The following is a 22,714-nucleotide window of genomic DNA, read 5'->3' on the forward strand; positions in this document are numbered from 1 at the left end:
GTGCTCGACCCGCAGCACCACCTTCCCCACCAGGTACCAGGCGGCCGTCGGGCGCCGGCAGCCGCCACCATTCCTCGTTCACCGCGAGCGCTGGAGTGCCCCTCCCTCCTGGAGTATCCCGTCCTGCCTTGCGAGTGCATTGTGACGTCACTCTGATTTTTTTTCCGAAATGGGTGAGTTTTTGGGTTGTTTCTAAAATTTAAAGGATTAATAACTTTGGAAATATAGGTGGGAATGCGACGGGAAGATGTTTATCGCTACGACGGGAAAAATGTGAGTAGGATGTTTGAAAATGGGAAGGCTGTGGCCTAGCATTTGGTAGAAGATAGGAAAACCAGATTGACACATCGTGGACACAAACAAGACAAAGACTTTTAGTTATATAGAGATGATATATGTTCCCTCTTACACGTCTGTGGATGAAGATCAAATTAATTGTTAAATCTATCTGCCCTTCATTCTCTTCATAGTTCAGTAAGTTTATCCGATAAACAGTTAATCAACAGAGAGCAGGAATATCCTGTACCTGAGTTACCAGATCATACCTGAAGTGGTAAAAGGATAATCAGTAATCAATAATAAAGGTATCAGTCAGGATTCGTCCTTTATCGTTATCCTGCCATTAAATATACGTCAGGATAAATATATGTAGGAAAGAACTGCAGATGCTGGTTGAAATTGAAGGTAAACACAAAATGCTGGAGTAACTCAGCGGGTCAGGCAGCATCCCTGGAGAGAAGGAATGGGTGACATTTCGGGTCGAGACCCTTCTTCAGACTCAAAGATTCAGGATAAAGATAAGTGGATTGGATTTGTGTTAGATTGTGGTGCCAGCTGTGTTCAAATTCTCATTGGTAATATGGATACAGTGAAGAGGGCAACATGGAATCAGGGAAAGATAATTTTAACTTTTAACAGTTTTCCTCACATTCTTTGAGGAGTGTATGCAGTTCAAGTTCCTGCTCTTCCATCTCATTTTCACTGCATTGCTGAATCACGAATCTTAAAACTAATAATGCCGACAAGAACTAAAGCAGGCACAAAAGCGTATAGCATCAGAAAGTCGAACACAAATCTGGATGATGCTCCAGGATATGTAGTATCAAGATACTGATCCCCTTGGGTAATCCAGCAAAGGGCATCTGTGGTGTTAGATGATTGCGCACCTGCAGAGTACAAATATCATACAATTAGTCACATTCATTGGAATCTTGCAAGCAATGTTATACATTAGAATTGGAATTTGTATTAATAACTGCTTTGCATCTAATTTTACATTTTCTATATTAACTTTATTCTTGCAATGCCCCATCTAACTGGTTATAAAGGTAAGACTAGTTGGCTGCAGTTTGGATACAAAACCCAGGATGCAAGAGTGTTTCCTGGAAATGGCATTCCATTATTTCATTTATATGTAGTTACTAGACTAAGTGGGACCCGTTGGGTCCCATGTTCACACAGGAGGGCTGTTCCCCCGACGCAATATTCCACCTCTCCACCAATTCCAATATTGGTGGCCAGTGGGGGGGGCTTTCTGGAGCGCTGGTATGGGTTCTTGGGTGGCAGCTCAGTCTCTCAAGCCTGATCTGCTGGCAGCTCACTCACGGCTGGTGGGCTGGTAGTTGACTCATGGCTATTCCGTGAAATTCCATTCCAAGCAGGGTGCAAGGCCACCAAATTCAAATCCATTTTCCTACCATTTCAAGCAGGGTGCAAGGCCACCAAATTCAAGTGCAGTTTCTTACCACTTTGAGCAGGGTGCAAGGCCACCAAATTCAAGTGCAGTTTCCTACCACTTCAAGCAGGGTGCAAGGCCACAGAATTCAAGTGCAGTTTCCAACCACTTCAAGCAGGATGCAAGGCCGCCAAATTCAAGTGCAGTTTCATTCCACTTCAAGCAGGGTGAAACCACCATAAAACCACGCAAAACACCAAACTCACAGTTCAGTAGACATTCAGTGTGTTCAGTTGATTTACAGCTCAGACAGAGTCATGACCTCTCCCTCCCCCATCATGCAGAGACTGAGCCACACCCACACTTCCGGGTTTTATAACCCCTCCCCCCTACTGGAAAAGGTGTGACCTTCATGGCGTGATTGACAGGAGAGAGATTCTCAACATTTTTCAAACACTAATAACACTTTTATTTTTCATTGATGGGAAGAATTCTCGGCACCTGCTGAGCAGAGGGGGGACTGAGTAAAATGGCCAAAAATCACAGCCGTAAGTGGTAGCGTTTTATCTAAAATCAATATACAGTGCAAACAGGAAGTGCATTTGCAGTAGTGCCTTTTAACTTCAAGCCAAAGCACCCAAGCCACCATTTGCAGTAAGTAGTGCCTTTCAACTTCAAGCCAAAGCACCAAGCCACCATTTGCAGTGAGTAGTGCCTTTCAACTTCAAGCCAAAGCACCCATGCCACCATTTGCAGTAAGTAGTGCCTTTCAACTTCAAAGCAAAGCACCCAAGCCACCATTTGCAGTAAGTAGTGCCTTTCAACTTCAAGCCAAAGCACCCATGCCACCATTTGCAGTGTAGTGCCTTTCACATTCAAAGCAAAGCACCCAAGCCACCATTTGCAGTGTAGTGCCTTTCACATTCAAAGCAAAGCACCCAAGCCACCATTTGAAGTAAGTAGTGCCTTTCAACTTCAAGCCAAAGCACCCAAGCCACCATTTGCAGTAAGTAGTACCTTTCAACTTCAAGCCAAAGCACCCAAGCCACCATATCCAGTAAGTAGTGCCTTTCAACTTCAAGCCAAAGCACCCAAGCCACCATTTGCAATAACTAGTGACTTTTAACTTCAAGCCAAAGCACCCAAGCCACAATTTGCAGTAAGTAGTGCCTTTCAACTTCAAGCCAAAGCACCCATGCCACCATTTGCAGTGTAGTGCCTTTCACATTCAAAGCAAAGCACCCAAGCCACCATTTGAAGTAAGTAGTGCCTTTCAACTTCAAGCCAAAGCACCCAAGCTACCATTTGCAGTAAGTAGTACCTTTCAACTTCAAGCCAAAGCACCCAAGCCACCATATCCAGTAAGTAGTGCCTTTCAACTTCAAGCCAAAGCACCCAAGCCACCATTTGCAATAACTAGTGACTTTTAACTTCAAGCCAAAGCACCCAAGCCATCATTTGCAGTTAGTAGTGCCTTTTAACCTCAAGCCAAAGCACCCAAGCTACCATTTACAGAAAGTAGTGCCTATTAACCTCTAGCCAAAGCACCCAAGCCACTGTTTGCAATAAGTAGTGCCTTTTAACTTCAAGCCAAAGCACCCAAGCCACCATTTGCAGTAAGTAGTGCCTTTTATCAAGCCAAAGCACCTAAGCCGCCATTTGTAGTAAGTAGTGCCTTTTAACTTCAAGCCAAAGCACCCAAACCACCATTTGCAGTAAGTAGTGCCTTTTAACTTCAAGCCAAAGCACCCAAACAACAATTTGCAGGCAGTGCCTTTTTACTTCAAACAACCCATATTTTCATTTTCAAACCACATTAAGGGGACTCACAGTTGAGTAGACATGTGTTCAGTGTTATTCAGAGCTCAGAGAGACGTGACCCTTTGACCTCATCCATCTTGCTGAGACTGAGTGAGGTGCACCACTTCCTGGTTTTATAGCCCCCTCCCCCTCCCTCCAGCAGGGGCAGCAGAGAGAATGGTGATTTTTTTAAAAACATTAATATCTCTCTGATTTGTCATCGATGGGAAAAATCCCCCGGTCTAGGAAGGCGGAGGGAGGCTCTGAGCGAGGTGGCCAAAAATGACGGCCGGGTAGAGAGGGGGGGGGGGGGGTAGAGAGTGAGGGCAGAGAGAGAAGGGGCAGAGACAGAGACAGAGACAGAGACACAGAGAGAGGGGCAAGAGGGAGTGGAGAGGAGGAGAAGAGGGAGGGTGGGTGAGGGGGGAAAGGTAGGGGAGGAGAGAGAGAGAGTGTGAGAGTGAGGGAGAGAGGGGGTGCTGTGAGGGGGAGAGGTGGGGAGCAGGGAGGGGGCAGGGTGGAGGGAAGAGGGTAGGGGGTGTGGAGGGGAGGGGGTTTAGGGGAGGAGGGAGGGTGGGGGAGGGGATGGAGGGGAGAGAGAGGGGGGGAGAGGGGGAGAGAGAGGGTGTGCTGAGAGGGGGGTGAGGTGAGGGTGAGAGGTGGGGAGCAGGGAGGGAGGGTGGAGGGAAGGGGGTAGGGGTGTGTGGAGGGGAGGGGGGTTTAGGGGAGGGACGGTGGGGAGGAGAGAGAGAGAGAGAGAGAGAGAGAGAGGGGAGGAGAGGAGGGGAGAGGAGAGGAGAGGAGAGGAGAGGAGAGGGGAGGAGAGGAGAGGGGGGAGAGGAGGGAGGGGGGAGAGGAGAGGGGAGAGGAGGGGGGAGAGGAGAGAGGGGGGGAGAGGAGAGGGGGGAGAGGAGAGGGGGAGGATGGGGAGAGAGAGGAGGGGAGATAGAGAGAGAAAGGGAGAGAGACGGGGAGAGAGAGAGGGATAGGGAGAGAGAGAGGTGGGGAGAGAGGTGGGGGAGAGAGAGGAGGGGAGATAGAGAGAGAAAGGGAGAGAGACGGGGGAGAGAGAGGGATAGGGAGAGAGAGGTGGGGAGAGAGAAGTGGGGGAGAGAGAGAAGTGGGGGAGAGAGAGGAGGGGAGAGAGAGAGTGTCTTTTTACTTCAACCCAAACCCCCCAAACAACCATTTGCAGGCAGTGCATTTTTACTTCAAACTAACCATATTTTCATTTTCAAACCACATTAAGGGTACTCACAGTTGTGTAGACATTTGTTCAGTGTCATTCAGAGCTCAGAGTGACCTCCATCTTGTAGAGACTGATTGAGGTACACCACTTCCTGGTTTTATAGTCCCTCCCCCTCCCTCCAGCAGGGGCAGCAGAGAGAATGGTGAATTTTTAAAAAACATTAATTTCTCTCTGATTTTTCATCGATGGGAAAAATCTGGTCCAGGAAGGCAGACGTGGGCTCTGATCGAGGTGGCCACAAATGACGGCCGTAGGTGGCGGCGTTCTCTCGGAAATCGCAGCACAGTGGGCCAAAAGCGGTCAAGATCAGACTTTTAATAATATAGATAGAAGATGTTAGCAAAGGCAAGACCTCCAGTCTTACTGGGCAATAAAAATGTCACATATTTGTAATATTTAGATTTGAAACTTATTTCAACAGTATACTTTTGAACTCTATTCTGTTTTATTTTGTATTACAACTAGGCTAAAAAAAGCAACAAAACTCTAAAAGGAAGACTAACCAGGTAACGAAAATGCAGATAGACAATCAACAAGCCAGGACAAGCTGTTGATGCATGAACTACAACTATATACATTATCAGTTGAGCATGCAGAATATCTAATCTTTGACTTTGGAAGAATTCTGGGAGATTCTCCCACAATCTCCAATACTTTAGAATTATATTTCTTGACATTTAAACCTTCAGTTTACGAATATTATGTAAATGAAGGGCATATAGACTAGAAAGCTCACTAATGTGATCATTTATATTCAAAACAACACAATGGACCATCAAATGCAAAACACTTCTGCAAAAAACATTACTTCTAAAGTTGCTAACATTTGAAAACTATAAATACTGCTTGAAAGAACAATAACATGCAAATCAGTTCTCCCAGCATCTTTGAAGAGCAGAGGTCAATTATTTTATTCAGAAATGAAAAAAAAGACAACGTAACATGCCCAGCTATTAAATGGCAAAGAGGAAAGAACCGTCACCACTAGTTTGTACCATGAAAGTGAACTCCAAATTGATAAGAAAGAATTGGTCGGTTGCTAGATGACTGAATCTTTACATTAGACAATGAGGTAAACAGAATATTGGAAAAACAAATAATATTTAAATAGGTTTTTGGTTTATTATTTTCATATGTACCAAGGTACAGTGAAAAGCTTTGTTTTGTATGCTACCCAATCAGATCAGAAAACACCATACAATCAAGTCAAACTCAAGTACAATCGCTAGAGCAAAGAAGTAGACAGGGTTTAGAATATAGTATTCAGCATTGTGGTGCATCAATCCATCGACAAAATCCAATTGAGTAGAGGTGAATCCCCTAACTTATGGAAGCAATACTGCCCGTCCTGGCTTTCTAACCCTTTAAAATGTGCAAGCCTTGCTACTACCTGTTATTGCCTCAACACTCAGCTAGGTCTGGAATTCCCCTCTTATTATCCTTAATGGCTCTGCAAAGGTTATAGGTAGATTTCTTGTACCATTCAGGATCGTTTGACTTAAATAGTTAAGTAAGCAGGACATGTACAGGGCTGATGGGAAGATGGGGAGGCTGTGGAGTTTGGATGTGAAAATACTGTTGCAGATTTGAATCAAATCTGTAAATAAAGTATGTCAGGATCAGGAGATGAAACTACAATAAACTCTTCCAGCAACACTACCTCAGATCAGCAAAATGCCACAAATTTGTGGTATACTGACTCACCAAGCCTAGCAGATTCTGCTGCAAAGAACTAATGCACGGTTTGATGTTGATTACCGGTACTGTCTGTACAGAGTTTGTACGTTCTCCCTGTGACCGTGTGGGGTTCCCCACACTCCAAAGATGTGCAGGTTTGTAGGTTAATTGGCTTCTGTAAATTGTAAATTGTCCCGAGTGTGCAGTATAGTGTTAGTGTATGTGGTGATCGCTAGTCGGCGTGGACTCGGTGGGTTGAAGGGCCTGTTTCCATGCTACATCTCTAAAGTCTAAAGTTTAACGAAAAAGGAGAATTTCTTAGTTTTATCTACCGTAAAGTTATTTAAAAGTATTTTACTTGTAGTATTTGTAAGATTTGTTTAATTGAACTCTGCAATTAATTTTCAATTAATTAAAACTCATGAGTTTTGTTTTTGATATGCAACATTTATGAACATTCCTTCCCATAATATTGATCTTGAATCTTCAAGCAACCTAGCTAATAATCAAGTGTAAAGCTTCAATTATTTTATCTAATTACAATGGTAAACACTCACCATTCCCACAGGTAAAATTTAAACCATAAAATTCATTAACCATCAGGACTTCAACTCCATATTTCTGAAATGTGAGGTAACTCAGCCAGCGAAACACTTTGGGCATTTCTTCTGCACTCCTAAGATCACAGAATCAAAGCAAGCCAGTATTAGATCATTTGTCTAACAGCAACACTGTATGAGCAGATGTGTGCTGAAATGCAGTGTTTACATTGAGCTCTCCCCTTTCAATTTTCATCCATCATCTCCTGCAGCATGTTACAAAGATATGTTTCTCAAAGTGCTCACTATTATCAAGTGGCCATTGTTCCTATACGAATATAGACATGATTGCAAGTGAATTATTAGATTGTAGGGCCATATAGCCAAACCAGTATACATTTCTATCCAAGGCATTGTCTAGCAAGGATACAAGATGAGAAAGAATGAACATGTAATTCAAGAACACCATGCATTTCCTCATTTAAAACACTTCACAACAATTCGAGTTCTACTTAAGAGAGTCACAGCCACGAAGAAACACAAAGGTTTTGTGTTGGACCTTGTGATCACGTTTTATTTTGTTTCCCCATCAGTGAATAATTGATTTAATTCATGTAGGTATACATCATATAGATTTGTGTTTATTTAGAACTAAATAAGACATCCCAAAGGATTTTACAGCCAATTAAGAATATTTGAGGTGAAATTTGAAGCAGAATCTTTGCTGCAATTTAGGGATTTTTTAAATCACTTTGCTTAAAGAAAGTAGTAGTGTGATAATCATCAGAGAACCTGTTTTTGGTAATGTAGACTAGTCATGGAACATGGAAACAGGCCCTTTGGCCCAATGTGCCCACACTGACCAATATTCCCCAACTACACTAGCCCGACCTGCTCGGGTTTGGCCCGTATCCCTCTAAACCGTTCCTATCCATGTTACTGTCCAAATGTCTTTTAAATGTTGTTAGGTGACTTGGTGATAAGAATCTCCCAGTACCATCGGAAAATCCCCCTCTGTTCTTTACAATAGGCCTATAGAATTCTTATATCTCATGGAGCAGATAGGCAGAGGCCCAACCAAAAGTCGGCACCTCCAACAGTCCTTGAATACTCACTGAGACAGGAGTCTCTATCTAAATTTATGTCCTCGTGTCTTGGATTGGGTCTTGTACCCTCAACCATAAAATATCAAATGTCAAAACTCCCAGGTGAGCTGATGAGAAACTTGAATAAAAATTACTTTTATCAAAATGTTAGGCTCTTCTTGATTGATCCATTCAGTGCGCATCGTACCACAAAGTGTGTGTTACAGCTGGTGTACTGCTGACAGGTGACCTCTACGCTATGACTGTTTGGGTAGTTTAGTTTAGTTTATTGTCACGTGTACCGAGGTACAGTGAAAAGCTTTCTGTCGCGTGCTATCCTGTCAGTGGAAGGAATATACATGGTGGTAACAGAAATTTGCCTTTACAGAATTCACAAATTTATTCCCTATCTCTTAAACCTGAGATTGGGAATAAAATTCATTCTGACTGAATCTAGGTGAAAATAAGTAAATAAATAAACACTATATTGTTTACAACTTGTGTTTCTTGACACGTGTACAGATAAAGTGAGTACACAAAGTGCTGGAGTAACTCAGCGGGTCAGGCAATATCTCTGGAGAGCATGGATTGGTGATGTTTTGTGTTGGGACCCATCTTCAGACTCTTCTTTGTGTTCTTATTTATAAGCAAGCATCTTCTTCTTCTTGCGAATGAAACATAAACAAAAGGAATAGTTAGATCTCAAGCCGGGTGTTGAGCAGCCAGGTTGTTGTCTCTGCATCAATGTCTGCCAGTCCCTGAGCTCCATTTGGTGGGTGGTAGAGTGGGCACCCAGAGATGACATGGTTGGCTGTCTGTTGTTCTATTCCGCATTCACAGGCTGTGCTCTGGCGGAGTCCCCATCTCCACATGCTGGCATTGAAACGCCCAACTCCAGTACGAAGTCTGTTGAGCTTCACCCATGCTCCTCAAGGGAGGTCAGACCCTGGACAGCTTTTATCTGGTGAAGAGAAGTAGCTGTGTAATGGAGATGAGGTTGCCTTTCACTCCTGTGACCACTTGGTGGCTATCCAGTGCGCTTTTGTCTCAGTTGGCTGGATGGATGCTAGGAGTTGTTTTCCATGTGGAGCAAAGGGGTGACAGGACTTCAGTCGGGGTGGCCTCTGCTCTCTGCTGATGGCATGATGGAGGAGGTGATCTGGGTCTATGGCACGACGAGATAGTGCCAGAGTTGCTGCTTACCTTCAGATCCCTGCTGGCGGAATGCCTGCAAGTATAGGGAGCTGCTCGACTGGAGTAGGTTGAAGGCACTCAGTGATGGTTCGCAAGGTGCTGTTCAGGCTCGTGTCTTCCAGGCTAGTGTGTCTACTACTACTCCATACGGATGCGCAGTACTCAGCTGGGGCATACACAAGAGCTAAGGCAGAGGTGCAAAGTGTTGATGGACTGGCTCCCCAACTTGTTCCTGCCAGGCGTCAGATGAGGCCGCTACGTGCCATGACCTTGTTGCGGAGACCAGCTAGGTGTTGACGAAATGTAAGTGACCTGTCCAGCTTTACGCCGAGGTAAGTGGGTGTTTGTTGGAAGTCCAAGTGCCTGTTGTTAACGAAGACAGCTAGCTCTCGCTTAGCTTCCTTGTTGTTTAGATGGATTGCAGTTGACAATGTTTTGCCTTTGCTTAGCTTTAGACACCACTGTCGTAGGTATACTGCCAAAGTCCCCATGTCAGAGAGCAAGCATATATAGTTCCTTGTTTCTACAGATAAAGTGGCTTTGCATATTATGGAAAATCACGATATGGCACGTTTTCCGGTAACACAAACCGCGTGGCAATCACCCCCCCCCCCCTCCAAAAACCTGAATCAGGCATATGCTTATGCTGCTCCGTTGAATGCTCAGATAGAATACCAAAGCCAAGTTGTGGTCTATATGCTGCCACCCCATCCCCACAGTGTGGATATTATTAAATTTGCCTTTAATACATTCTCAATGATAACAATTCAATTTATAATAATCAAGGCAGATCACATATTATTGGGAACCAATATTTGGGTATATTCTAGTATAAAATTCTAATTCATAATGTAACAGCATAACTCTCTTTGGAAGCAAAGCTGCAGTAATCATAACACATTTCATAACATCTCACCTTAGGAAGCCTGATCCTAACAGAATTCCTGCTACATTCATTAAAGCAACTGCACTGTTAACTATATTTGGATTCTGCACAACACCAAGTAGGATCAATGTCAGAAGTTCACCAACTAGATGTGGTACTATGAGTACAGCAAAGAAGCATCCAAATCGTTCCCATAATGGAAACATTCCAAGGGTCCTGAAAAATAAAGTAAGACAACTATAATAAATTAAGAGCAACATTCTTCTCATACAGCGAACATTTACACAAATAAAATCACCAAAACTATCGTTTTGCTAAAATATTTTAAAGAAAATTAAGCAATATAAAAAACATGGATGGGAATAGATAATTCTGCAAATCCATGTTCATTCATTTAGTACAATATGAATAAGTTTATTGGCCAAGTATTCACATACAAGGAATTTGCCTTGGTGCTCCGCCCGCAAGTGACATGACATAGTGACAGTTAGGAATGACACATAAAACATTAAACATTAATAATAAATAATAAAATTAATAATAAAACATTATCGAAGTTAAAAAGTAGTGTTTTGAAAAAGGCAAATACAAATTTTTTATGAACTTTGCAAAATTAACTGTTATTATTGTGGTGGCATGATGGCGTAGCGGTAGAGCTACTGCCCTACAGCGCCAGAGACATGGGTTCTATCCTGACTATGGGTGATTGTCTGTATGGCGTTTGTATGTTCTACCCGTGACCTGCGTGAGTTTTTTTCCAAGATCTTCAGTTTTGCTCCCACACTCCAAAGACGTAGTCTATAGGTTAATCAGCTTGGTGTAAATGTATACAAGTAAAATTGTCCCTAGTATGGGTAGGGTATTGCTAATATGTGGGGATCGCTGGTCGGTGTGGACTCGGTCGGCCAAAAGGCCTGTTTTCGCGCTGTACCTCTAAACTAAACTAAATTATTCTCCGTATAACATGGAATATTTTTAAAGCTATACATATTTAAAAAATGCTGGGGTTCATAGAAAATTTAGTTTTTTAGCCTAGTTGTAATATAAAATAATGTAGCTCAGATTATTCCAAGGCAGTTTTGTTTTCTGACCAATGTTCAACTGATTTCATCAGGCTGAGTTGCAGCTTTGTTATAGATTAGAAAGTTTCATCAAACTGCCTTGCCATCGTAAAAGCGAATCCACTGTTCATTGTCTTGTGTGTCGAGAAAGTAGATTGGTACAATAACACATTCAGAATCCTTTTATATATCTAAGACTGTCCCATTAACAAAATCCCACTACGTTTGACTGCTCACTCTCTAGTTTTAATAAATCTGTATTCCTAATGAATTGCACAGTAGAATTTTGAAAGTTAAATGTTGGGGCTGCGGGCGTCTGGCCGCGGGCGGCGCTGGATTTGGAGCGCCGCAGAGCCAGGGTTCGAGTTCACCGGGGTCGGAGCTCCAACCGGCGCGGTCTGAGGACTACGAGTGCCCCGGTCTCCAGGGAGGAGGCAGCCGCTCCAGACTTTTCCAAGCCGCTGAGGAATGTTTCACCCGACGCCGAAGTTCCATCTTCACGGCAAGAGGGCCCTGAAAAACATCGGACTGGCTGCACGGCCACAAATGGGCCCCGACCTCGGGTGTTTCACAGAGGAAGAGGACTTAACTTTCTGGTGCCTTTCTCCACAGTGGAAATTTTTGATTCTGCTGTGGGGGGACGTTTGTGTTGAACTCTATAATGTGTTGTGTCCATTTTATTCATTTTTTTTTACCTTTTTCTATGGTTTGTATGGAAACTTATTATTTAATTTATGTAAAGCACTTTGGTGTCAATGCGAGTTGACTTAAAACGTGCTATATAAATAAAACTTACTTACTTACTTACTTACTAAAAAGAGACAAGCCAAAAAACATCCCTTTTGGAAATCAAATCAAATATAACCATATAACCATATAACAATTACAGCACGGAAACAGGCCATCTCGGCCCTACAAGTCCGTGCCGAACACTTATTTTCCCCTAGTCCCCTAGTCCCCTAGTCCCATCGACCTGCACTGACCAATGACCAAATATTTACTTAGTCAATTTAAAAAACAAATTTTTTGTTTCTGATAATTCTCTAGACTGGCAGAGTACACATATTAGGTTTATAGGGTCATGTGATAGGAGCAGAATTAGGCCATTCTTAACATCTTAAGAGTTTCTTAACTCTTAACTTCGTCTACGCCAATCAATCACGGCTGATCTCTCTACCTCCTAACCCAATTCTGCCTTCACCCCAGAACCTCTGACAGCTGTACTAATCAAGAATCTATCTATCTCTGCCTTAAAAATATTCACTGATGGTCTCCACAGTCTTCTATGGCAAAGAATTCCACAGATTCACCACCCTCATTAAAGGACTTTTTTTAAGGAAGGAGATGAAGAGAAATGTCTTTAGTCAAATAAATTTCTCTTCATCTCCTTCCTAAAAGAATGTCCTTTAATTCGCTGACTAGTCCTAGACTCTCCCACTAATGGAAACATCCTCTCCACATCCACTCTATCCAAGCCTTTCAGTATTCTGTATGTTTCAATGTGGTCTGCCCTCATACTTCTAAACTCCAGCGGGTACAAGCCCAGTGCCAACAAACACTCATCATAGGTTAACCTATTCATTCCTGGGATAATTCTTGTAAACCTCCTCTGGACCCTCTTCGGTACCAGCACATCCTTCTTCAGATATGATGCCCAAAATTGCTCACAATATTCCAAATGCGGGCTTACCAGCGCCTTAGCATTAAGCATTCAGCATTACATCCCTATTGTTACCATGTTTCTCTGATAGGTGAAGGAATTCTTACCAGTAAACAAAAAAGCTGTAAATAGCCACACTGAAGATGCTGAAAGGAAGTATATGAATGATATAGGCCAACAACATCAACCATTTCTGATAAATACCATCTGAACTTTCCTGGTCACCAACCGAGCGTAACGATGGGTCTGTGTTCAGAAAAAATATATATTATGAAAAGAAACAAAACAACTGAAAGTTAAGAATGCCAAATTAGTATTTTAACCATATAACCATATAACAATTACTGCACGGAAACAGGCCATCTCGGCCCTACAAGTCCGTGCCGAACAACTTTTTTCCCTTAGTCCCACCTGCCTGCACTCATACCATAACCCTCCATTCCCTTCTCATCCATATGCCTATCCAATTTATTTTTAAATGATACCAACAAACCTGCCTCCACCACTTCCACTGTAAGCTCATTCCACACCGCTACCACTCTCTGAGTAAAGAAGATCCCCCTCATGTTACACCTAAACTTCTGTCCCTTAATTCTGAAGTCATGTCCAATGAAACATGCTGGAATATTTTTTTAAAGCAGCCTGAATAAGGCTTTGGGTAAGAGGACTGGTCTAAAGACCACACATTGTGTTAAAAAAAAGTCACATAGAGCAATTTTTAATTTAAAATGTTAAGTACAAATTAATTTGGATGGAGGAGAGTGAACATTTCAGGTTGGATTATTTGGTGAAAGGTAACTGAACATCTTATCACATTTTCTGTATTTCACATTATGAGCAATATTTCGTTTTTTTTATTAACTGGCTTTTTGAACTGATTTGTTTCTGGCGCACTGAAAATCTAATCTTCAACCTAAAGTTTCTCATTGTCAATATGATGACAGCAAAGTTTATTTTTATCAGGGCGTATGTTAATTTAACCTAAACAGACTGATTACAAATCTATGAACCAAAGCATGATCAATGACGTACACAAAGCAACAGCATTCAGCATTCCAGTATATGGTGAGGCACCTATGCTTTGGTAGATGATTCCAATTCGGTCTTGCACTGCACCTTTTGATGGATCACTGCTCAGCTTCATCAAGAAGAACACAACAAATAAGCCATAAAGCAAATTCTGGGAGAGTCGCATTATTATCCCAATTTTGTTCCTTGATAAATTTCTTACAATTCGCCTGCAATTGAAAGTGCAAAGCAATAAATTATTTCTTCTCAAATTTAATAAAATATAGAAAATGCTAAAATATCTTTTGTTTTGCAAAGAGTAGATCAAACTGTTAGAAGAGGGAGAGAAAGAATGCTTTTCAAAGTCATCTGCATTAACCCAGGAGATTCAGGAAAATACTCATACCTAAATCATTAACAATGTCCAGAATGACTGACACTGAAATCTAAAAAGTGATACATCCCTAATTCCAACCTCAGTGGAGGGCACAGATTGCACTGAGAGAAGTTCTGAATGTGTCTGTGTTTAGTTTAGTTTAGCGATGCAGCGCAGAAATAGGTCCTTTAGCCCACCGAGTCCGTGCCGACCAGCAATCACCCCTTACACTGGCATTATGTTACACACAAGGGACAATTTACAATCTTTACCAAACCCAATGAACCTACAAACCTGCATGTGTTTGGAGTGTCACAGGGAGAATGTGCAAGTTCCGTGCAGACGACACCCGTAGTCAGGATCAAACCCGGGTCTCCGGTGCTGAGGCAGCAACTCTACTGCTGCGCCACTGTGCCATCCCCTGGTGCTGACTTTTACCAGGATGAGGCTGAAATCATGGGTTTGTGAGTTTTACTATAGTGTACAGTGCCACTGTCTGCATGCAGGTTATTTCAAGGGCAGCGTACATTAACACTATCATTTAGCAAAACTCAGTGATTCCATTAACGCAACATCCAGTTGTTAACCACCGTGAAACATCATGCAACAAAATGCCCAGAATCTGTCATGATACCTTCAATAAACATCAGTTTTGCAGACTCTGCAATATTTCAGTTACAAAAGCAAATCAAAGCATGGCTAAGAACAGCAAGGACCATCCACTGACAACACAGATGGTGACTCTAATCCACAACCCACATGCATATGCGGCATGCTGCCACGAGAAATGTGTTAGGCAGACCATTAGCAGTGCTGAGTCAGTATTATCTTGGTGTGGACCTTCATTGAAGATTGATATATGTTAGAGAATGCCTGATAAGACTAAATAGATTACGGTGTTTCCATAGAGCTTATATGTGAAAGCAAAATACTACGGGGGATGCTGAAACATGAACCAATGCAGAAAATGTTGAAAATGCTCAGCATCTGCCTAAAGAGACATCAAGTTAATTTTTGACATCACTGGCCTTTTTTAAAAAACAATTTCAATATTTTTGCATAGAATACAGCCACCTTAATGCAACATTCAGTCAAAGTCTGCCTTGATATCAAGAGCAAGTACAGTTGCTCTCACCCCACCTCTGCAATTCAGCTTTTTGGTCCATGCTTGTTCCAAGGCTGCGAGAATGTCTTAAGCAGAATGGTCCAGGCAAAACTCAAATTGGATATCAGTGTGAGACCACCCCAAACACCACTTAATCATATTCTATAGAGATGCTGCCTGACCTGCTGAGTTACTCCAGTACTTGTTTTTTTTTGGATACCAGTGAACAAGCTTTTGCCGGGATGGTGTGCTGGATAGTAGTATTTACAATACTTTCCATTACTTGGCTGACAATTGAGAGTAGATTGATCGGATGATAATTGACTGGTTTGGATATCTCCTGCATTTTATGAACAGGATATTCCTGGACTATTCATATTATGAGGTTTATAACTATACTAGAGCCACTTGGCTAGAAGTGTGGATTGTTCTGGAGAGCAGGTCTACAACACAACAGTTGGGATGTTGCCGTATCTCTTGGCCTTTGCTATAATTAGTATTCCCACCTGTTTCTTCGTACCACAGGAAAAGATGGACCTGTGATGATGGGGACGAGGTGAAGGGGTTAAAGTGGATTATTCACTCTATACTTCTGGCTGAAGAAGGCGGCAAATGCCTAGTCCATACTATTCCTGCTCTCACCAACTTCTACAGATGCGCTGTAGAAAGCATTTTATCGGGATGCATCACAGCATGGTTTGGGAACAGCCTCATCCAAGACCACAAGAAATTGCAGAGAGTTGTGGAAGTAGTCCAGACCATCACGCAAACCACCCTCCCTTCCATCAACTCCATCTACGCTTCACGCTGCCTTAGCATGGTCACCAGCATAATCAAGGACGAGTCTCACCCCAGTCACTCCCTCTTCTCCCCTCTCACATCAGGCAAGAGGTATAGAAGTGTGAAAGCACCTACCTCCCTGGAGGTATGTGCTTTCATATAATTCATACCTCCAGGGACAGTTGCTTCCCAGCTGCTATCAGGCAACTAAACCATGATATCCCTAAGTAGAGAGCGGTCCTGACCTACCATTTACTTCACTGGAGACTCTCGGACTAACTTTAATCGGACTTTACCTTGCACTGATTGTAAACATGTAGTCTTTTCACTGACTGGGTAGCAAGGGGGAAAAAAGCTTTTCGCTGTTCCTCAATACACATGACAATAACTAAACTAAAACTACGCTCTCAGGTCATGCACTGCATTGTTAAGGACTGGGATGCAAGCAACCTTTATGTATCACTGAAATCTCAACAAATGTGTAATCTCAATACCTTAGTCCATTTTTAAATAAATCACGAATGGAATAAGTACTGTTGCGTATAACATTTGGTGCAAGATAGTTTTCTAGTTTTTTACCTGATCAGTATCCAAAGTTTAAAGAATGTATTTGGAGAAACTGTGTTTTTGAATGGAATAGATGCCGACTGTTTTTCTTTCTTTGCTGCATTAATATTCACCAGGGCATTGTTAAATATTCTTGAATTTTGGTATGATAAGGAAATTTCTTGAACTCTGCTGTAAGTCTCAATTTCTCTCTCCTTGCTTCTGGTGTCAACAGATGTCAGGTCCACTGAAAGTTTTAGCAGTAATAAGTTAACAGCTGTACAAATGAACAGTTCAGTTTATATGAAACTAATGTTAAGCCTATTCAGAGGTTCAAAGAATTATGGAGTCGTACAGCACAGAACCAGGCCTTTGGCAGACCAACTCCCCACCGATGCTCATGCCCAACTATATGAACACTGTCTGCTTTCCATGCCTTGACAAAACAAGTGCTTATATCGATGCTTCTTAAATGTTGTCTGAGTATCTTGCCAGAGGAAATAGTGAAGATAAGAACATTAACAACATTTAAAAGTCATTTGTCAGGTATATGGATGGGGTGGATAGAAAAGGTTTAGAGGGATATGGGCCAAACATGGGCAAGAGAGACTAGTGTAGATGGGGCATCTTAGTTGACTTAGGAAAATTAGGCTGAAGGGCCTGTTTCCATGCTGCATAACTTAATTATTCCATCTACTGTCAGATTTCAGATTTGGACCACTCTCGGTATGAAAAAATTCCTTTTTCGGATTCCCTCAAAATCTACCTCTCACGTTAAAACTATGCCCTTTTAGGAAAAGGATTTTTACTATCTAGCTTAACTATCCCGTTCGTAATTTTATTTGCATTCTTCAGGTCACCCCTCATCCTCCTCTGGTCCAGGGAAACAAATCTAGCCTGTTCAATCTCTCTGAATAACTCTAATACTCATTTCCAGGCAACATCCTGGTGAATCTGTACCAAATTTAAGTATTGCTTGAAAGTTTCTGTCACTGAAAGTGTGCAAAATCAATGGAAATTGTTTATGCAAGAGAAGGTAAACTCCTTAATTTCAACAACTTGTTCCCCTTTTGTTCATTTTCATTTGCATTCTATTCCAGAAATAATTGTTAAGCATTTTAATGCATCACTATTTTTAATTATTTTGAATTAGCTCAAAAGATTAAACTGATTCTGACAAGGAGAGTTCTTATCGCAGTACTATTAATTACTTACTCTCAGAATTGACTTCCTTGCTTTGCTTAAAAACTGCAGGATGCTCAACATTCAAGAGCATGTCTGGAGCTGTGCCACCAGTTTCAAGCAATCAGTCTCCACCATTAGGACGACTGCTGGAGGTGATCAAATTGATTACATTTCTCAATACTGAGAGTGTCTGCTCTTTTCAAAAGCACTCATTGTCAAGTGGAATTCTGAGGAGCGGTCAATAAACCAAAACATTTGCTTAGAAATAAATCACACAATTCTACTGTTTTCAGTCTTTTGCAATTGAAAAACAATGAATGCTTCCCAGAGAGAAAAACAATTTCCTGGTTGTTTAGATCCATTTCGGAAATTTGGCATTTGCTGATGTACGTCTCCCCTTGTCTGTCTGGTGCAATTTGCACATCAATCGCACACAGGGTGACATCATTTCCAGCCTTCCAAGCCTCTGATGTTTCTAATCTCCAAACCTCTGATATTATTAACTTTCCATCTCCTAAATCGCCACTGCTTTTCTCCAATCTTCCAGAGGTAATCCCCAAGAGCAACAGATTCTCACTCCACTCTCTGACACCTTGGACATCTTCATTGCAGAAACTTAGAATATCTGTTCAGAAGTGCCTCAGATCTGCTACTAGAACTTGGCGAGGCAGGCTCATGGCTAGAAGTGCCTTCCCTCAAGATCACCACGAACATCAGCCCTACATCTGTCACCATGCATGCTACAGTGCATGACATGTAACTATGTCACATTCACAACATAGCCAGGATTCTTTTGTACTCAATATCCCTAACCATTTTGGGTTCACCTGAGGTGGTGGTGAAAACAGCTACTTTGACAAATGTGTGAAATCAAAATATGTTACCGATAGGGTTTAATGTTTACATGGACACAAGTTTCATAGAAAATCTGCCTTCCTGACCAAAACCTTTTCTTTTTACTCTACTCATCTTGCTCTAGTTCCCCAACTCATAGCTGTTGAAGACCACTCAATCTCCGAAAGGATGTCTAAAATAAAAAGGAAAAAATAACTTAATTGTGGATTAGGAGGTGCTGGGAAATCTTACATTGTTCAATGTAAAGAATGTTGGGTCGGGAATGTAAAGAACAGTGGCGTTGGGGCTACCTCAATCTATCATCTCAGTGTCCAGCATACCCCTCACTCTACCACCACTATAGAGCCAAGAAATTAACCTGGGTTCAAAGAGGACTACAGAGGGGCAGGTCAGGAACTGCAGCAAATGTACTTTAACGTGATGAGCTCCAATTGCAACACATGCGTGCTGAACAGCAAAAACAGCGCCGAATGGGCAGAGTTAACTGTTCTCCCAACCTATCCATCAGATTGGTCTTACAGTCCTATCATATCTAATTGTGAATGGTGGTGTACAATTAAACAGCTTTTAGAAGGAGGAGATCCAGGAATATTCCCATTCTCAAAATTGGTGGGGTTAAGTACTAGTGTTAAAATCAAGGATGAAGCATTTCCAACAATCTTCTGCCAAAGGAGATACCTAGTTTTATCATTTACAGTTGTGTCTTCATTTGTATCTGACCCATGATATAGAATTGCAGATTTCTATGGCACAGAAATGGGCCTTTTTGATCCATGCAACTGTGAGATCGATCAACACTAATCCGATTTCTCTGCATTAAACCCGTATTTCTCTGCGTCTTTCCTATCCAAGTACGTTGCACACTTAAACATTCGGCAAATCTTTTCTTAAACTCCTCTCTCTCCTTGCCTCCCACACCTTTCCCCGCTCACTTTATAAGTCTGAAGAAGGGTTTCGGCCCGAAACGTTGCCTATAGATGCTCCATAGATGCTGTCGCACCCGCTGAGTTTCTCCAGCACTTTTGTCTACCTTCAATTTAAAAGTAATCTCTTTACTCTGTCTGCAGATTCCCTTCCAATATTTCTTTTGACTCAATGTCCAAATGCATTGCAATGAAGCACCTTGGGAACATTTTCTTTCTTAAAAGTCCGTTACAAAATCAAACTATTAAAATGAATTCTTCACACTTTTTAAAATAACTAATATTTAGTACAAGAAAAAGGCAAAAAAGATGAATTAAAATAAAAAGCTGTATTTTTTGTAGAAACTGACTTTTGGAATCTGCTAAATCCGCGATCATGCGTAGCCTCACAAAGTCGTGACTTCCAGTTTACAGTATTTATCTTTTTTCCATTTTCTGTTTAAGACATACAAGAAAGATACCTACCGTAGAGATCAAATGGGTTGCAGTATTCAGGACAGTGGTAGCCACAACTGCTAAAAAAATCTACCATTTCTTCAGTTCCACCACAAAACACCAACTCTCCGCAGCTCATTATGCCAATTCTGTCAAACAACTTGAGAAATGTGCAAAAATGAATTGGTTCTACACTTTACATCTACTGTAGCATAATAAGACATGAAATAGGGATAGGTACAGAAAATGCAGGAACATTCCCAAAGCATTAACCCATCTACATCTTCCAGATCCTAACTGAGTTGGGCATTACCAACACGTCCTACTTCTTTTTAGGGCTTCCAACAGTTATATATTTTCCTTTTTATTTCTTATAAAATTGTGTCTAGTTTGGAGGCTAGGATAATTATTTTCTTTCTAACAGCAACATTTTCCAGTGTACCATTTTGCAAGCTACCCATTCCAATTCTTTCAGAGCCCTGTCCCAGTTAAACATGCTGATTTTGCATATTTTCATTGAAATCCCATTCCAACCTTCAAAATTAGCAAACCCCAATTAACAGCACGCTCACCTTGAATAGTTCCGATCTAGGCTGATGAATTGTCAGGATGACTATTCGATTTTTGTGAGCTAGTTCTGAAAGTAATCCAATAATCTGGTTGGATGTCATACTATCCAGACCTGTGGTTGGTTCATCAAGAAGGATGATTTCTGATTTTTAAAGTTACATATGTTGAAATTTAATACACGTTCTTAGCAAAAATGTCATACACCATTTTGCATCAATAGTTATATTTATTGTTGTATTTATCATTACTGTATGTAAATTGTTTGCTCTGTGAACTTTGTGTGAACAAGGAATTTCATTGCTTATGACAATAAACTAATCTAGTGTCTTCAATAGGTATAGTGCAAGATTGATATCCCAAATTTAAATAATTATATTCCTATTGAAGCAGTATCCGTTTTTTGAAAAATTAAACAACTGCATAAAAAAACAATTTATAAATAATACAATATCTCCAGTTTAAAAAATTACAAGTTCCAGATATGTAATTAAACACCAAGAAAAGGAACATGCTGGTCGAATAAATATCAATCACACTTAAATGTAAAATTAAATTGTTAGACTGGACTGCACACAGACTGGAATTTAATTTTCCTTCTATTATATTTGAATTTAAAACATTAATTAAAATGTTACTTTTAATGAAAAAAACTTAGTTTTTGCAGATCTGCCACACAACCATTCTTAGGTTCCTGCATTTATTAATTTCAGTTAAACTCATCAGAACCTTTTCATGATATGGCCCATGATCATTAAACATGCTATACAAATGCAAATTTTTATGCCCTTCTAAAATGTAAGAACTTTAAAAATACCAGTCCACCCCTGATTTTCCGGCAACGTTGGTTCCAAAGCCTTTCTGGATTATCTATTTTGCCAGACCAACAGAGGCCACGGCATTCGAGAGGAGACAGACGGAGACAGACCGGAACAGTCCGCCTAGGTCGCTGGGGTCTGGGATACCGGCTTGCAAAGTTGGTCTCCGAAGTCGTCTATGGGAACGGACCTGCTGGCTCCAACTAGGTCGGAGTTCCAGACCCCCGGCCATAGGGGTAAATTCAACCTGCGGATCGGATCACCTGACCCAAGCACCGTATTTTCGAGGTGTTTTCAGGGTTGGTGGGGGTTCAAGTGCACTCTTGTCATTTTGTCCAGATTAAAGGACCTGGAAAGTTGGTGGTGGACCTTATTGATTTATGCCGATAACAATTGGATTGCTCCTCGGCAAAAGTGGATTCAAACCATATTTATAATCGGTCTTACTGGGATCTTGGAGAAGCTGCGCTGCTATAGAGACTCGTCGTCTTTCTCCTCCTGAAATCCCTCGAAACACTCGGCCACCAATCACATGGCTGGCGATGTGACTTAGGCTAAGCTCTAACATGACAGATTTCACCTGTTGACACCAATAAACAAGACAAATTAATCCCATTATTATCAATAAGTAAAAACAGAAAATACTGGAAATACTCAACCGGTCAGGCTGCACCCATGGGAAGAGATACGGAGTTAATGTTTCAGGTCGATGATCCTTTAAAGACCATTTGTCAGATTTTCAGTTATCAGTGAGGTTTTTTCAAACTATTAACCTTACCTCTCTAATGTCTTTGAAATGCAAATCACATTAATATGCAAAAAGCATGAAATGAACTATTAGCCAAAAGATCTTGCAAACAGGAATGTAGAAATAAAAACCTTCAGATGCCGATTGATACACAAAAGGACACACAGTACGGTAGCAACTCAGCAGGTCAGGCAGCATCTCTGGAAAACGTGGAATGCTGCCTGACCTGCTGAGTTACACCAGCACTTGCGTCTATAACTCCAATTTGGTTCAAGTGAATTTTTAATTAAGTTCAACTTCGCTTATTTTGTCCCAGTGTTTCCAACCGTAATCTTCAATAATTTTATACCAGTATGACATATCCATTTCCTTCAACAATTATGTTTATGAACTATTTTTCTGAGATACCCAAATGGATCAAAGAAAACACCAGAAGGTACACAAAATTGCTGGGGAAACTCAGCGGGTGCAGCAGCATCTATGGAGCGAAGGAAATAGGCGACGTTTCGGGCCGAAACCCTTCTTCAGACACCACCAGGTTT

The 22,714-nt window shown here is 41.5% G+C and overlaps 1 protein-coding gene across 1 annotated transcript in view; it reads right to left on the reverse strand.

The window, feature by feature from the left end:
* Window positions 1–292: 292 nt before the first annotated feature.
* Window positions 293–22,714, reverse strand: part of abcg5 (ATP binding cassette subfamily G member 5) — a 30,213-nt gene continuing 7,791 nt past the window's right edge. Inside the window, exons 5-13 of the mRNA XM_033025509.1 lie at window positions 21,872–22,004; window positions 20,612–20,751; window positions 20,070–20,199; window positions 16,675–16,888; window positions 13,859–14,064; window positions 12,934–13,072; window positions 10,136–10,321; window positions 6,959–7,077; window positions 293–1,166 (exon numbers count right to left, since the gene is read on the reverse strand). Coding sequence (XP_032881400.1) covers window positions 979–1,166; window positions 6,959–7,077; window positions 10,136–10,321; window positions 12,934–13,072; window positions 13,859–14,064; window positions 16,675–16,888; window positions 20,070–20,199; window positions 20,612–20,751; window positions 21,872–22,004 — 1,455 coding nt within the window. The 3' untranslated portion in view covers window positions 293–978. The remainder of the gene's footprint in view (window positions 1,167–6,958; window positions 7,078–10,135; window positions 10,322–12,933; window positions 13,073–13,858; window positions 14,065–16,674; window positions 16,889–20,069; window positions 20,200–20,611; window positions 20,752–21,871; window positions 22,005–22,714) is intronic.

This window comes from Amblyraja radiata, chromosome 8 (genome assembly GCF_010909765.2).
Source record: "Amblyraja radiata isolate CabotCenter1 chromosome 8, sAmbRad1.1.pri, whole genome shotgun sequence".
Classification (NCBI taxonomy): Eukaryota; Metazoa; Chordata; class Chondrichthyes; order Rajiformes; family Rajidae; genus Amblyraja; species Amblyraja radiata.